Below are 16,850 nucleotides of genomic sequence, written 5' to 3'. Positions count from 1 at the left end.
GGTTCAAAGAACAGAGACCCACTCACGCTAGTCCAAATAACAGGAGCTTTATGATAAGAATTCACGTGGACAACACCTGCTCAAAAGCAAAGACGACAGGCAGGAAGGGACAGGAAAACTGGATGAATGGATACAGGGAACCCGGGGTGTAAAGGGAAAGGGGGAGAAGGCTGACACATTTGCAGGGATTGCAACCAGTGTCACAAAACAATTTGAGTATAAATTTTTCAATGAGAAACTAATTTGCACTGTAAACTTTCACCCAAAACACAATAACGTTAAATACAACAACAAAAAAAGAATTCACAAGGAATGATAAGGGAGGCAGAATGTCACAGAGATTTAAGAATGAGAGACATTATGGATTCGAGGTGGCTGGGACTGGAAGGCTGCTGACAGTTCAAGGGGAACTCAGCAGCAGGGAATGTGGGTTCTCTCCGATGACCCTTATTAATTTGGCTCCACGACTTTCTGCTTTTTTTTTCCTCTTGTTGTCAAGCGACCGTCTCTGCCTATCGGTGTTGTTAGCTGCCATCAAGTTGGCCATGCACCGTGGAACAAAACTATCAGAATGTTGTGATCCATAGGTTTTTTCATTGGCTAATTTTTGGACATAGATCACCAGGCCTTCGTTCCTAGCCTGTCTTAGGCTGGAAACTCCACTGACGCCTGTTCAACATCATAGCAACATACAAGCCTCCACTGACAGACGGCTGGTGGCTTCGCACAATGTGCATTGGCTGGGGATTGAACCCGGGACTCCTGCATGGAAGGCGAGAATTCTACCACTCAACTACCGCTGCCCCCTGCCCCTCTGTAGCTTTTGCTGATTGGTGGTTTCTGCTCCCCCATTATTTTAGCTGGTACTGGGTTCATCCTGGCCCCACCTTACTTCATAGCCACTACCTCGTTGATTCTGCCAAGTTGATTTCTGCTGCCTCTTGATTCTGGCTGATACCTGGTTTAGTATGGCTCCCCAGCCCCCAGCGTGGGGGCTGCCAGGCTGTGGAAGAGAGGCGGGCAGAGGCCTCATCACATCTTCCCCGTCTTTCCTTTCTCCCCCCTCAGTGTCCTGGATCTCAATGCCTTTGAGAGGCAGAATAAGGCAGAGGGGCTGGGCATGGTGAACGAGGATGGAACTGGTGAGGCCCTCTCTTGGGCTTGCCTCTCCCGGGGACATCCTCCTCCTTCAGGATCCTCACCCACCCCTCCACACTGCACTGCCCAGAGCTCCCTTCGTCCAAGATGCCCCCTCCTCAAGAGCACCCCCTTGTTCCTCCCCCACTGCAGTCCCCAACCCTGCCCCCTCCACCATTCCTCCAGAGTGTCCCTCCCATGGCCCCCCCAGGGGTTCTCCTGCCTGTGTACCCATCACGTGAGCCTGCCCTCCACACGCCTGGAGATTCCCGCCCTGGTTGCTGTTCCCTCATTAATGTCCTTAACCTGGGTTAATGGAGTCTCCTTGCTGTGTTGTGATGTGTCTAACTTTCTACCCTAACCCTCACTCCCTGCCTCTCCACCCCCACCTGTCCTGCTCTCTCCTCCTGGTCCCTATCCTTCCTTTCCCCTTGCTTCTACCTTTGTGTCCTTCTCTCCATGCTCACCTGCTTCCTTCTGTCTCCTCATCCATCTGTCCTTCTGTGGGTTGTCTCTCTCTGTGTCTGTGTCTTCGTCGCTGACTGTGTATCTGTTTTTCTGTCTCTCTGTCTCCTGCCGTCCCTCTTTTTCCCTCTTTTCTCCCGCTTCCTCCTCCCATCCTGTCGGCTGCCCCAGTCATCAATCGCCAGAACGGTAATTCCCCCAGCCCTCTCCCTTTGCTGTGCTACTGCCGCCCCTCCCCTTCTAATCCCCAACCGCCCACCCCGGGGCTGAGGATCTGGGGCACCCCCTCGGGGAGAGGTGACTCTACACTGAGTGCATCACACCGGTGGAAAGCCTGAGGTCAGCAAGTCTAGATTTGGGCCCCAGATTAGCCACTAACAACCATGGGACTATTACTCAGTTTCCCCATCTGTAAAACGGAAGCTAGAGAAGATTACCAAGATCTCTTTTCATTTGGATGATCTCGGACTTCCGCACCCAGATTCACAGTCCCAGGGTGGGGGGATCCCCAACTCCCAATTCCCTGCTCTCTGCCGCCACGACCCAGGATTGGTCCGTTCAGGGGTTCCCATCCACCAACCGGATTGGGTGCCTCCAGCATCCACTCTGGTGTGCGTGCCTCTCTGCACCTGCTCTGGTTGACCCATTCACTGTCTAGCCTTCCCTCTCCCTCTCCTATAGCTCACCTGATTGGCTTCTTTCAGATGCCTATTCTGATTGGTCCATGTTGATAAGCCATCCTCTCTGCTTCTCCTGGACTGGCTGCTTTCGAGGCATCTAGGCCAATCAGCTGGCAGTCAATCCCCGTCCCTCAGCCCAGCCTGGCCACCTGCTCAGCGCCTTTGTGTGAAAATGACCCCCACCCCAATAATCCACTAACCACTGTGGCCCTGGAGGGAGGCTGAGGGAAATACCAGCTGCCTGAAGGTCTGCTGGGTGGACACACTCCCAGATGGCACACAAGTGGTGACATCAAAGGGACAGTGATGCTGTAGAAATACACGTGGGGCCCCAGCTTCATGAATCAGGGTCCCCGAGGTCTCCATCTGCTGATGTTGTGGACTTCGAAGTCGGGACCCCTGGTGTCATGGATGTCTGGGACCCTCAGAGTGTCTTTGAAGCAGTGGCTGCTCCTCCCACTGCCCCTAAGCTTTCGTGCCTGGGCGTGCAGTGTGCATGGGCCGTGTGCATGTGTGAGCTGTGTCCTGGCCCATCTGACCCCTCTGGGACCTGCCTCCCCCTGCCCCCCAGGAGAGAAGGTCATGGCGGATGATGAGTTCACCCAAGACCTGTTCCGATTTCTGCAGCTGCTCTGTGAGGGGCACAACAATGGTGAGGGGTGTGGCAATGGGCGGGGAGGGTCCGCGGTCTGGTGTGGGTCGGGAGGCCACTTGAGTTTATCTCCAGTCCCTCTCCTCCCCGCATCACTGACAGCCTCACACCCACCAGGCCTTGTCCTTCATCCTCTGCGGCCCTCCAACCCTGTCCACTCTCCTTCCCAAATCTCTCCAATTTCTCAGATCCAGTCACCTTGTTTCACTTTCACCTCCCCTGTCCTCATTCATTGGAGCCTTGATGGCGCAGCACTTAAGAGCTTGGCTGCTAACCAAAAGGTTGGCATTTCACATCTACCAGCTGCTCCTTGGAAACCCTGTGGGGCGGTTCTCCTCTGTCCTGTAGGGTCACTGTGAGTCAGAATCAACTTGACAGCAATGGGTTGGGGTTAGGTTAATATTTATTTATTCGCTAAAAATACTAGTTTGCTTTTGCTGCTGCCATCATGTGTGGAGGGTTTCCATACTTTGGGTCTGTAGAAGGGAAAAGTTACATGGTGTTTTCAATGGGTCTGTTAGAATCACTCATTTACGCTGCTTGTAAAGCGCGTGGCCAGGAGAAGGCCCGCAGATGCTTTCCTCACTTAAGCAAGCGTTTCCACAACTGTCTCTCTGGTTCAGCCAATTCAGCGAGCTCGAGGGTGACAGAGCAAATTAATGAAACACACTGTCGGTGAGAAAATATAACCTCCTGTGGCAAACACAGTTTCAAACGTGAAAGGAACAGTCAAAATTCTGTACAAGACACATTCTAGCAAATGCCATTTCCTGTAACAAACATGCAGTCTCAAGGTTGTGGTTAGAACCCTTAGCAGGTGATTATAAAACCGCACACCGCCCAGAAACTCACCTTCCTGACAAGAATTGAAGTCACTGCACATCTAACTCCCGCAGACCCTTTGCCCCACTCAGTGAAGCTCTCCAAGGTAACTGGCTTGTAAATAGCTTTCATCTTCACCCTTTTCTTTTCGACAAAAGGACAAAGCAGAATCCATTGCTTTGTTGTCTCAAAAGCTCCTGTGTCCATGGCCAGTTTTTCCTTCCAGGTTTATGAAAATACCTTTGTGCCTTGCGAATAGAGTTTTCTTCTTTTGGTTTTAACTAAGGTGGAATCAGACTTTGGGGCTTATGATGGTTTTAGTTCCTGGGCCTATGACTTCTTGAAAGTGAGAGTGTTCTTGTGAATGGGTTTCTGTCTTCCAACAAATTTGCCATCTGGTCCCCTGCCTAAATTCATGAATTTACTCACTGGCCTAATCAAATGAATACTTGAAAAGTTTTTCAATCTCAGAGGCCTTGGGCTTCTTGAGTGTTCAGTGCCATTCACCAGACAAAAGGTTTATCTCTCGTTTATTTGCACATCTCTGACAATGTTCTCACGGGCAGAATCTTTGCTGGAGTGGGGAGCTGGCTATCTAACCATTTAGGTATACAGCCCAATTTAGAGCAACAAAAATAAAGAAGGTAGAAAACTGGGTTGGTGGGAAAGCCTGGATATTTGCTTACAAAATTTTTAGTCTCTGAGTATACCCTTCACCTATAATGTGAACCCAGCAGAGCAGGCATTCCGGTGAGCCAGCCTGATACAGCAATTGGGAAGTGGCTATGGGGAAGTTGGATGGGAAGAAAAATTGGGGGAAAACAAACAAATCAAAACCCCCTTAAAGCCTGTGAAATCCATCCTGGGCAGCCAGACATGCTATAAACACCAAAAAGACTTAACTGAAGCCTGTTTTTGTTTCCTTGATAATTTGATGCCTTGGTCATTTGGCAAATCGGTCAAAAGAGATGGTCCTCAAACGTGTGTGTGCCTCAGAATCACCTGGTGGCCTTATTAGAATATAGATTGCTGGGCCCCACCCCAGACTTTCTGCTTTCCAAGTTCTGGGGTGGAGCCCAGTAGTTTGCACTGCTAACAAGCTCCCGGGAAATGCTGATGCTGCTGGTCTGGGGACCCACTTTGAGAACCGCTGCTGCAAGTACCGCTCTTACCTCTACACTCGCCTTAAGGCCTTGTAAGAACAGCTAATGCTTATTGGGAGCGCTGGTGGCGCAGTAGTTAAAAGCTTGACTGCTAACCATAAAGGTCGGCAGTTCAAATCCATCAGCTGCTCCTGGGACACCCTCCGGGGCTTGGCTTGTGGTCATGCTTGTCAAGCACTTATGTACCAGGTGCTGCCCTAAATTCTCTGTGCACGCTAAAGCATTAAATCCTCACAACAGCTCCAGGGGCTGTAGGGTCTATTGTGATCCTTGTGTTACATAGTCTGTGCCATGCAGAGAGGTTCAGTAATTTGCCTGAGATCACACAGTTGAGAAGTGGTGCAGCCAACTCCTAGTGATCATTCAGGCCTCAACTCAGAGGTCCCCTCCTCCAGAGAGCCTTCTTTGATCGCCCAGGCTGGAGCAGGCATCTCCTCTGGGCTCCTCCAGCCCCCTGGCATCCCTTCATCACAACCCTGATCGTTTTTCCCATTATACCCCTGCTACCCATGAACAGCATTTATCTATTTTTATTAGTATTCTGGAACTTCTCAATCATACTCTAAAGTATAGGAATGCCCTAGTAAAACCCCAAGGACCCATCACTCAGCTTCAGCTGTTACCAGCTTTCTGCCGCAGAACAGTCTTTTTCAAACAGTGGGAAGCGACCCCCCAGCAGGCGGTGAAATCAGTTAACCTCAGCGGTTCTCACCCTAACTGCACACTGCCTCCTCCCCCGCCGCCCTGGGGAGCTTTAAAACATCTGAAGCCTAGATTTCACCACCCCCCCCAGAGGTTAGCTTGTTCGGCCTGGGGTAGGACCTGAGCTCTGGGATTTTAAAAGCCCTCAGGTGATTCTAACGTGCAGCCAAGGTTGCAAGGTTGAGAATCACTAATTTAGTGGGTTGTGCTCAGAATTCTTTTGGAATTAATTAGACTAGTACAAGACAGAAAATACCAGAATGCATACCATGTGGTAAGGGTGTGTGCAGCTTCTGTTTCAGGTATAAAAAAATATGTAGATATAATTTCAGGTTAAACGTGTACTGAGTCTCAGTGCAAGATTGAGAAATTACTACACCAGAATATAAACTTCATGAGGGCAAGAATTTTGCTTTCTTTTGCTGCTAAATCCCCAGGGCCTAGAACAGTGCCTGGAACATACTAAGTGCTTAGTACATTTGTTGGATCAAGAATAAGTGAGCAACCTCTACCTCCTGCTAGCGCGTAGTACGTGCTCAATAAATATTTGTCAGGTAAATGAACAACAGATAAATGACTCATCTTGACTTCCCCCTGGTTTCTAGTAGGTGCTCAATAAATATTTGTTGGGGGAGAGCAGGATGAATGAATAAATGACTGACCCTCCACCACATCTGGCACGTAGTAGGCCCTCAATAAGTATTTATTAGATAAATGAATAAATGGCTCTTTCTCTGGCCTGTAGTATGAGCTCGATAGTTATTAAATAAATAGATGATTATATGCCTTCTGGCATACAGTTGTTAGGTGCCCTTGAGTCAGTTCTCACTCATAGCGACCCTGTGTACAACCGAAAGAAACACTGCCTGGTCCTAAGCCATCCTTACAGTCGTTGCTATGCTTGAGCTCATAGCTGCAGCCACTGTGTCAGTCCATCTCATTTGAGGGCCTTCTCTTTTTCGCTGACCTTCTGCTTTACCAAGCATGATGTCCTACTCCAGGGATTGGTCATACAGTAGGCACACAATAAATACTTATTGCATAAATGAATGACTCACTGCCCATCTCCCCTAGCTCAAGGTAAGTGCCCAGTGAATGAATGACTTTCCATCTCCCTAGATTTCCAAAACTACCTGCGGACACAGACCGGGAACACGACCACTATTAACATCATCATCTGCACGGTGGACTATCTCTTGCGATTGCAGGTGTGGATGTGGGGCCATCCAGGTGTGAATGTACCTGAGTGGGGGTTGTGAGTGCATGTGGGTGGGGGCTGTAGGGTCATGGTTGGCCCTGGCACCCCTTCACATCCTACCTACTCCCCAGGAGTCCATCAGCGACTTCTACTGGTACTACTCAGGCAAGGATGTCATTGAGGAGCAGGGCAAGAGGAACTTTTCCAAGGCCATGTCGGTGGCTAAACAGGTGTTCAACAGCCTCACGGAGTACATCCAGGTAGGCACCACTCGCTGGAGCGGGTGGGACAGCCCCGCGTCCTGTGCCCTGCCTGGCGCTCACTCAGCCCTCTGCCCCCCAGGGGCCCTGCACAGGGAACCAGCAGAGCCTGGCGCACAGCCGCCTCTGGGACGCCGTGGTGGGATTCCTGCACGTGTTTGCCCACATGATGATGAAGCTCGCTCAGGTTCGGGGGCCTCTGTTCTTTACCACCTGCTTCTGGGCATCCCCCAATTGGGTCGGTTCCAAGTCTTGTCCCATTGGTCAGTTTCTCACCCACGTGCTCCTGGCATGTTCCAGATTGGCTCCCTCCGTAGCCAAATCCATCTTCCCTCTGGATTGGCTCTCTGGCATGGCCCCGCCTTTTCCCCTGCCACCACCAATCAGCTGGTTTCCCAGCCACACTTCCTTTGGTCTGATAGTTGGGCCTCACCCCCAATGGCCCCAATCTCCTCTATGATTGGCTGGTGTTCTTCTCTCTCTGGTGGAGTCAGCTCAGATTCAGACAGCCCTGGAGGTGGCATGGGACAGGCTTACAGATCAGGTCCTAGGGCCGAAGGAGTGCTTTGCTTCTTTGTCCTGCCTGCGGCAGATGACACCCATTATAGGCATCCATTTTTTTATGATGTAAGGCCCCTGGGGAGCATCAGCCCCGGTCCCTAGAATCTCTGAGCCCCCCTCTACTCTGCCCCCACCCCCATGCCGTCTTGTCCATGTCTCATACACACTTTATCCGTTTGCTCTGCGTCTGTCTCCCCAAATTGGTAGATGTGTTCAAAGCCACCGTATACAGTTGGGCAGGTTGTGCACTGTACAAGGGCACCACATCTGAGGGGACACCACATCCTTTGTTGTTGTTAGGGGCCATGGAGTCGATTTTTGACTCATAGCAGCCCCATGCGACAGAGTAGAAATGCCGCATAGTGTTTTGCCAGGTCTTTCTCCCGCGAGGGCGCTGGGTGGGCTCCTACTGCCAACCTTTTTTTCGTAAGCAGTCTTAACTGTTGCACCATCGGGGCTCCTTATCCACATCCTAAAACCAAAAAGCAAACCTGTTGCCGTTGAGTCGAGTCTGACTTATAGTGACCCTACGGGATACAGTAGAACTGCCCCATGGGATTTCCATGGAGCAGCTGGTGGACTCCAACTGCCGACTTTTTGGTTAGCAGCCTGAGCTCTAAAACACCGCACCACTAGGGCTCCATCCACATCCTAAAACCAAAACCAAATCAAACCCAGTGCCATCAAGTCGATTCCGACTCATAGCGACCCTATAGGACAGAGTAGAACTGCCCCATAGAGTTTCCAAGGAGTGCCTGGTGGATTCGAACTGCCGACCCTTTGGTTAGCAGCTGTAGCACTTAACCACTAAGCCACCAGGGTTTCCATCCACATCCTAAACCCACCAACCCACTGCCCTCAGTGAATTCCCTATTAGACATCATAAATATTAGTTTTCCAGCAGATGGCAGTAAAGTATTCTGTGTATTATAATTTCCCAATGGAAAGTTTTTTGAGGAAGAGGAAGCTTTTTTTCTAGCTTACCCAAAGGTAGTGGTTAAGAGCAGGACTGCTAACCAGGAGGTCAGCAGTTCGAATCCACCAGCCACTCCTTGGGAACCCTACGAGGCAGCTGTACTCTGGTCTATAGGGTTGCTATGAGTTGGAACCAACTCCATGGCAATGGGTATCACAGGGCCTGGCAGAAGCCCTGTCGGGTGTCTTCTAACTTTTTGGAAGGGGTAGAACTTAGAATGTAGTTCCTCAGCATCAGTGCAGTCGAGGTTGTGCCGTTTGTGAAATCTTAAAATTCTAGAAAATGTTGGTATTGTGGTGTAGACTTCCAGATCCCGTGGTGTTCATCTACCGGCCACAGCCTAGGCATGGGTTGCAAGGGCCAGAAACCCAATCAAAGCGGAAGCTTTAAAGGGTGGGGGAGGGGGAGGAATTTATCAGTTCACACCACAGATGGGACATCGGGGGAAATGCCTCTCTCCATCTCTGGTCTGCGTGTACCTTGGCTTCTTCTCATGCAGCTGTCCCTAGTGCTGGGAAGATGGTTCCCACCCCCTCAGCTGCCCCCTAGACTTTCTCCCGCTGCCTTAGCAGCTCCAGAGGAAAGAGAACCTCTCTTTCCTGGGAACTTCAGCCTAAGTCCTGTAGCTCTCTCTGATTGGATTGAGTGGGTCACACTCCCATCCCTGAACCAATCCCTGTGGCCAGGGAGAGGAAGATCTGGTTGTCCAGACTTGGTCATACCCATCCCCAGAGCCAGGAAGCTGGGGTGAGACTTATATTCTCTAAAAGTGGCATTGGGTTGCCCCGTTTGAAAACCGAGGGCTTGTGAAGAGAAGTGGGGAGTGGATCATGAGCAGGCACAAACCACAGGCAGCCCCCCATCTTAGGATCTTGAGACGCTGGAATGTTGGAGTCTTAGACTGCAGAGCTTTGGAACCGTGCAAGTGTGTTAGGATTAGAACAAGGAGCTCCCAGATCCAGGGTTGCAGTGAAAAGGAACCTTGTATCCCATCCATCTGATATTACCCCCACCCCTCATTTTGTTAGATGGGACCATAGGACATTACCATTTTGTGAGTCAGAAATGACTGAATGTCAGCAATTTTATGTGGTTCAACCTAATACAAATAGGATACCATGAGCCAGAACTTTCAAGCTCCTGAGGACCCTACATGAGCCCCTGTGGCAGGCAAGGCAATGCCCCCACATTGTCCCCAACGGCCTTACCAGAAAGCACATGACACTTCCAATCATCCTCCTGAACCCAGAGTTCCACTTTTTCCATCACACATTCATTCAACAAACGTATGTCAAACACCTACCCTGGGCCAAAGGCAGTGCTGGGCTGTCACGCATTCCCAGATTTGTCTCTGTCTGTCTCCATCTCTTTCGGCCCCAAGTGTCTTCTCCACAAGCCCTGTGTTCCTTCCAGTCCTTCTCGTTTGCCAACCCCTTGCCACCACACATCACCCATTAGGCCTGCTTCCCCCAGAGTGCCAACCCCACCCCCCAATCTTGTCTCTCTGCCCCCTCCCCTGCTTCCGAGGAACATGTCTGGACTCGGGTCCCCTCGGAGGTAAGAGGGGAGAGACAGGGGGGGTCTCAGGCCCTGATGGGTGGATAAGGAGGGGCAGGAGCAGCTGGGGTGGGGGAGGCCGCTCCGCAGAGACCAGCCCTCACATAGTGGGGTGTGGGGTCTCCAGGACTCAAGCCAGATCGAGCTGTTGAAGGAGCTGCTGGATCTACAGAAGGACATGGTCGTGATGTTGCTGTCGCTACTAGAAGGTAAACACCCAGTAGGTGGGGCGGGGGTGGGGACCAAGGTGCAGACAAGCCCAGAGAAACTCTTTGAGACCCAGGAGACCTTAACTCTCAACCACCCCATCTGATATCATTCAGGGTCAATGGGTTGATGAAGGAGTTGTAATAAGCTCAGCAAACACTTACTGAGCAGTATGTGCCAGGCCCTGGATGTACACATAGTAATTTGTTGAATCCACAGAGAAATCCCGATAAGGTGGATAGCCTGGATACTCTTATTTATTGCTTCACTTAATATTTATTTGGAGCCCTGGTGGAGCAGCAGTTAAGCGTTTGGCTGCCAACCAAAGGATCGGCAGTTCGAATCTACCAGCCGCTCCTTGGAAACCCCATGGGGCAGTTCTACTCTGTCCTATAGGGTGGCTATGAGTTGGAATCAACTTGACGGCAATGGGTTTGGGTTGGGTTAATATTTATTTATTTGTTAAATGTGTTAGTTTGCTTTCGCTGTGTAACAAACCTCCTGAAACGTAGTGACTTAAACAACCATAGTTTATTATTTCTTGTGATTCTGTGCATCCATTGGGCAGTTCTCCTGGTCATGTGGCAGCATTCATCTGGGCTTAGCTGGGCTGGAAGGTCCAAGATGGACTCACATGTCTGAGGTTACGGTGCTGGCTGTTGGTTGGGGTGCCTCAGCTCTCCTAATGACCTCTCTGGCAGGATAGCCTGGACGTCCTTACATAGAGGTTCAGGTCTCCAAGAGAGCAGATGCAGGAGATACTAGGCCTCTTAAGGGCTTGTGCTAGGGCTGATCCATTGTTGCTACCACCACAATCTATAGCTCAGGTTCAAGAAAAAAAACCCATTGCCTTTGAGTTGATTCCGAATCATACCAACCCCATAGGACAGAGTAGAACTGCCCCATGGGGTTGCCAAAGAGCAGCTGGTGGATTTCAACTGCTAACATTTTGGTTAGCAGTCAAGATCTTAACCACTATGACACCAGGGCTCCATCAGTTTCAAGAGAAGGGGAAATAAATGATCCCTCTTGACAGGAGAGCTGGCATGTGTGTACAGAGAGGGGAGGAATGGTTAGACTGTATCTTTAGAGACAACCCATCACCCTAAACTTGTTTCACATTAGATTTTATTTCTTTTAAATAGATAAGATTTTAGCATGGTTCAAAATTCAAAAGAGAGCAATCTCCTTCCCTCTTCCCATCCTCCAGACATCAGTTCCCTCACCCTGGAGGGGACTAGTGCTTAACAGATTCTTGTGTATCCTCCCAGGGAGTCTACATACATGTTTTTTGTAAGTTTCCTACTAAAAAAAGGGTAAAATATAATACGTGTTTTTCTACACTCTGGGTTTTGTTGTTACTATTCTTGCTAATGAATCAAAGACTTTTTTCCTACAGAGGTGCCTGTATACGGAGGTTCACAGAGAGTGCCCTCATCCTTTTACATGGCTGCATAGTACTCCACTGTGTTTGCATAGAGTAATTCATTTAACCAGCCCCCTGTTGATGGGCATTCTTTATTACTATTATTTCTATCATAATGCTGAAACAAATGATCTTCATATGATATTTTAATTTTTTTTAAAAAACTAGTCATTAGCTTTTAAAAATTAGAAGGTTCCCTTTAAACATCCAGATGTCCAGCTTTTCTTGCAAATTTGGGAGATTTGGTGACCCTGGGCCCACGTTCCCACATGGCAAAAATCAGCTGGACTAGATTAGATAGGTGTATTGTATCGATGTTAAATCTCCTGATTTTAATAACTGTACCGTGGTCATACAGGAGGATGTCCATACCTTTTAGGAAATACACATTGAAAGGGGCTTCATGTCTGCACTTGGTCTCAAATGGTTCGGAGGGAGAAAAAAAAAAAATATATACATACATAAGGAGAGATGCCTAGAGAGAATTATAAAGTAGATGGGGCAAAAAGTAAACACTAGGTGAATTAGGGATATATGAAAATTCCTTGCACTATTCCTGCAACTTTTACATAAATTTGGAATTATATTAAAATTCAAAGTTACAAATATAAGCAGGGGCCAAGCGTCAGCTGCTCCTTTTAGAGGGAAATGTAGTAGCCCACTTGCTGCAGTCTCCACCCCTCCCTGCTGTTGAAACTTTGGCCTGCTTCTCTCGTCCACGTACCTGCCTGGCCTCTGTGGACTAGTGAAGGCCCTGACCTCATGTCCTTCCACACCATTACTGACTATATGATCTTGAGTTTGTAACTTTCACTAAGTCTCGGTTTCCTCATCTGTAAAAGGGGTTAGTGACACACTTCCCTTACAAGGTTGTCGTGAAATCACGCCAGGGCAGCACTTGGCGTGGCACCTGGCACCTGTGTTAGTTTAGTCATTGTTCTTATTGATAATTTCCCCCAGTTAGTGGGAGAGGTGGGCAGAGGTGGGATCAGCCAGGTCCACAATGATGCTGGCGAAAAATGGGAAGTGACCCAGGCCTTTTGAGGGGAGGCTGGGGAGCTGGTCAGGGAGGCTTCCACCAGCATGCTGGATCCTGGGGAGCCACCTATGGCTTCTGAGCCGGGGAGGGAGGCAAGCCTGGTGGGCCCCAGAAAGGAGGCACCACAGGGCCACACTGACCAGGGGCTGCCCACAGGGAACGTGGTGAATGGCATGATTGCCCGGCAGATGGTGGACATGCTTGTAGAATCTTCATCCAACGTGGAAATGATCCTCAAGTTCTTTGACATGTTCCTGAAACTCAAGGACATCGTGGGCTCTGAGGCCTTCCAGGACTACGTCACCGATCCCCGTGGTCTAATCTCCAAGAAGGACTTCCAGAAGGTGGGCACTGGGGGAGGGGCCGGGACCCCGGGGCAATGTCACGTGTGCCAGCCTTGCCCCTCCCGGATGCCTGCCTTGGCAGGTGACATCTCCCTGAGCCTCAGTTTCCTTGTCTGTAAAATGGGATAAAGCAGTGCTTGGAGCTGTTTTGAGGATTAAATGCATGAGCACAAATGGGAACTGTAATTACTTACTATTCCCATTATTAATAGTTGTAATTTGTCTTTATGAATACCCCAAAACCAAAAAACCCGCTGCCATCCAGTCGATTCCAACTCATAGCGACCCCGTAGGGTTTCCAAAGCTGTAATCTTTAAGGGAGCAGACTGCTATATCTTTCTCCTGGGGAGCACCTGGTGGGTTTGAACCGCAGACCTTTCGGTTAGCAGCTGAGCGGTTAACCACTGGCCGCCAGGGCTCCTTATGGGATTGTAATCCATCAATGTTTTTCTCCTTCATGGTGCCCCAAGGACTTATGGAAAATGTAAGGGATATGGTCTAGCAGTGGTTCTCAACAGGGGCTGTACTTCAGAATTACCTGGGACGAGGCAAAAAAGATACGGATATCTAAAAAACTTACTTCAGAGATTCTGATTCTGTTGGTCTGGGGTGGAGACCGCACATCTGTGTTTTTAAAAGGTCCCTCCTAGTCTGGATCTGGAAGGAGCCCTGGTCGTGCAGTGGTTAAGCGCTCGGCTGCTCTGACCTGGCGATCTGTTCCCGTAAAGATTCCAAAAACCAAACCCATTGCCATCTAGTTGATTCCAACTCACAGCGACTCTATAGGACAGAGTAGAATTGCTCCATAGGGTTTCCAAAACTAATCTTTACGGAAGCAGACTGCCACATCTTTCTCCCAGGGAGAGAGGCTGATGGGTTCAAACCAATGACCTTTTGGTTAGCAGCCAAGCACTTTAACCACTGCACCACCAGGGCTCCAGTGTTATGAATAGGGATCAGTTATTCAATCAATAAACATTTACATTTTCATGGGGCTTATAGTCTAATGAGAGAGGCAGTCACCGGCCAGGACACTGCAGGGCTAAATAATGAGATTGTAAGAGGGAAGAAGGGAAACAGTTTTATCCAGGAACCCACTCATCTCCTCTGCCAGCCCCTCGCATCCCTGCTCTGCCCTCTCTCCCTGCAGGATCCTGAGCAAGTCACTCATTTCTCTGAGCCTCGGGCTCTTCTCTGTAAAATGGGGGCAGGATAATGACATTAGCTACCTCCCAGGGCTGTTGTGAGGATGGGCAGTGCCTGGACGCTGCTTGGAAGACAGTGCGCACTCGAGATATTAGCTGTTATTGTTACTATTATTACTTCCAGATTTTCTCCGTCAGCATTTAGCTCATTTTTTACTTTGAAAAAATTTCAAGGTTTTGGAGAAGTTGCAAGAATAATACATAGAACCCTTCACCCACATTGCCCGAATAGTAACTTTTTAACCACATTTGCTATCTCCTGATCCCACTTCACCCCTAAATACTTCAGTGTGTGCCACCTGAGATCATGTTCACTCTCTTACATAACTACAGAACAATTATGCAAATCAGGAAATTAATATGGATACAATGCTGCTGTCTAATCTACAGACCTTATTCAATATTTGTTTGTCGAAGAAATTCCTTGTCCTGCCAAGTATCCAACCCAGGATCAGGGATTGCATTTAGATATTCTGTCTCTTTAAAAAAAAAAAAAAAAAACCCACTGCCGTGGAGTCCATTCTGAACTGCCCCACAGGGTTTTCAAGTCTGTAGATCTTTAGGGAAGTAGACTGCCACGTCTTCCTCCCACAGAGTGGCTGGTGGGTTCAAACCGCTGACCTTTCAGTTAGCAGCCGAGTGCTTTAACCACTATGCCACCAGGGCTCCTTCTTTTTTTTTTTTTTTACTTTTCCCCCCATTTCTTTTATTTTTATTGTGATTAAGTAAAAGTTTACAATTCAAATCAGTTTCTCATACAAAAACTTATACACACATTGTTATATTACCCTGGCTGCTCTCCTTACAATGTGACAGCACACTCCTGCTCTCCACCCTGTATTTCCCGTGTCCCTTCAACTAGCTCCTGTCCCCCTCTGCCTTCTCACCTTGCCTCCAGGCAGGAGCTGCCCAATTACTCTCATGCATCTACTTGAGCTAAGAAGCACACTCCTCACCAGTATCCTTTTACATCCTATAGTCCAGTCTAATCTTTGTCTGAAGAGTTGGCTTCGGGAATGGTTTTGGTTTTGAGCTGAGAGTCTGGGGTTCTCTAGGGTCCCTTCTGTCTCAGTCAGACCAGTAAGTGTGGTCTTTTTACTGGAATTTGAGGTCTACATTTTTTTTTTTTTTATCCCACTGCTTTCTTGCTCCCTCAAGGGTTCTCTGTTGTGTTTCCTGTCAGGGCAGTCGTTGGTGGTAGCCAGGCACCATCTAGTTCTCCTGATTTCAGGCTGATAGAGTCTCTGGTTTATGTGGCCCCTTTTGTCTCCTGAGCTAATGTTTTCCTTGTGCTTTTGGTGTTCTTCATTCTCCTTTGCTCCAGGTGAGTTGGGACCAATTGATGCATCTTAGATAGCCGCTCGCTAGCTTTTAAGACCCCAGACACCACTCACCAAAGTGGGATGCAGAACATTTTCTTCATAAACTTTGTCATGCCAGTTGACCTAGATGTCCCCTGAAACCATGGTCCCCAGACCCCCACCCCTGCTACTCTGTCCTTTGAAGTGTTTGGTTGTGTTCAGGAAACTTCATAGCTTCTGGTTTAGTCCAGTTGTGCTGACTTCCCCTGTATTGTGTGTTGTCCTTCCCTTCACCTAAATTAATTCTTGTCTACTGTCTAGTTAGGAAATTCCCCTCTCCCTCCTTCCGCATCCTCGTAACCACCAAAGAATGTTTTCTTCTCTGTTTAAACATTTTCTTAAGTTCTTATAATAGTGGTCTCATATAATGTTTGTCGTTTTGTGACTAATTTCACTCAGCATAATGCCTTCCAGATTCATCCATGTTATGAGATGTTTCACAGACTCATTGTTGTTCTTTATTATTGCATAGTATTCCATTGTGTGAATATACCATAATTTGATTATTACCAGGGCTCCTTCTGTATCTTTAGTTCCCCTCAATCCAGACTAGCTGGTTGATCTTTCTTAGACTTTCATGACCTTGCCTGTTTTTTTTAGAGTACAGGCCAATTGTTTTGCAGAATGTCCCTCAGTGTGGGTTTATCTGAGTTTTCATCGTGATTAGACTTGATGATGATTATGATTATGCGTCCTTGGGAGGAATATCTTAGAAGTGATGTGTCCTTCTCAGTATGTCGTATCAGGAGGCATGTGATGCTGGTTCTTCATTACTGTTGATGTAACTGTGATCACTTGGTTAAGGTGGTGTCTACCAGGCTCTCCAACATCCCTGGGTGGTGTAAGCCATTTGTTCTCAACTTCTAACCTAAAGGTTGGCAGATCAAACCCACCCAGAAGTGCTTGGTAAGAAGGGCCTGGTGATCTGCTTCCGTAAAGATTAAAGCCAAGAAAATCCTATGGAGCAGTTCTCCTCTGTAATGCATGGGATTGCTATGAGTCAGAATCAACTAGATGGCAATGGATTTGGTTTTTTGTATTGTTTTTTGACCAGGGACTCCACTTTAAGTTACTTTTGTTCCCTTTCTAATCAAT

The 16,850-nt window shown here is 48.5% G+C and overlaps 1 protein-coding gene across 1 annotated transcript in view; it reads left to right on the top strand.

The window, feature by feature from the left end:
• RYR1 (ryanodine receptor 1) overlaps nucleotides 1–16,850 on the top strand; it is a 134,879-nt gene that overhangs the window by 91,453 nt on the left and 26,576 nt on the right. Inside the window, exons 82-89 of the mRNA XM_049900695.1 lie at nucleotides 1,069–1,142; nucleotides 1,774–1,791; nucleotides 2,854–2,934; nucleotides 6,741–6,829; nucleotides 6,951–7,079; nucleotides 7,162–7,266; nucleotides 10,301–10,382; nucleotides 13,002–13,189. Of these exons, the coding sequence (XP_049756652.1) occupies nucleotides 1,069–1,142; nucleotides 1,774–1,791; nucleotides 2,854–2,934; nucleotides 6,741–6,829; nucleotides 6,951–7,079; nucleotides 7,162–7,266; nucleotides 10,301–10,382; nucleotides 13,002–13,189 (766 nt within the window). The remainder of the gene's footprint in view (nucleotides 1–1,068; nucleotides 1,143–1,773; nucleotides 1,792–2,853; nucleotides 2,935–6,740; nucleotides 6,830–6,950; nucleotides 7,080–7,161; nucleotides 7,267–10,300; nucleotides 10,383–13,001; nucleotides 13,190–16,850) is intronic.

Source organism: Elephas maximus, chromosome 11 (genome assembly GCF_024166365.1).
Source record: "Elephas maximus indicus isolate mEleMax1 chromosome 11, mEleMax1 primary haplotype, whole genome shotgun sequence".
Classification (NCBI taxonomy): domain Eukaryota; kingdom Metazoa; phylum Chordata; class Mammalia; order Proboscidea; family Elephantidae; genus Elephas; species Elephas maximus.
Note: the sequence above shows the minus strand (reverse complement) of the source record. Positions and strands in the feature narration are given on the sequence as shown.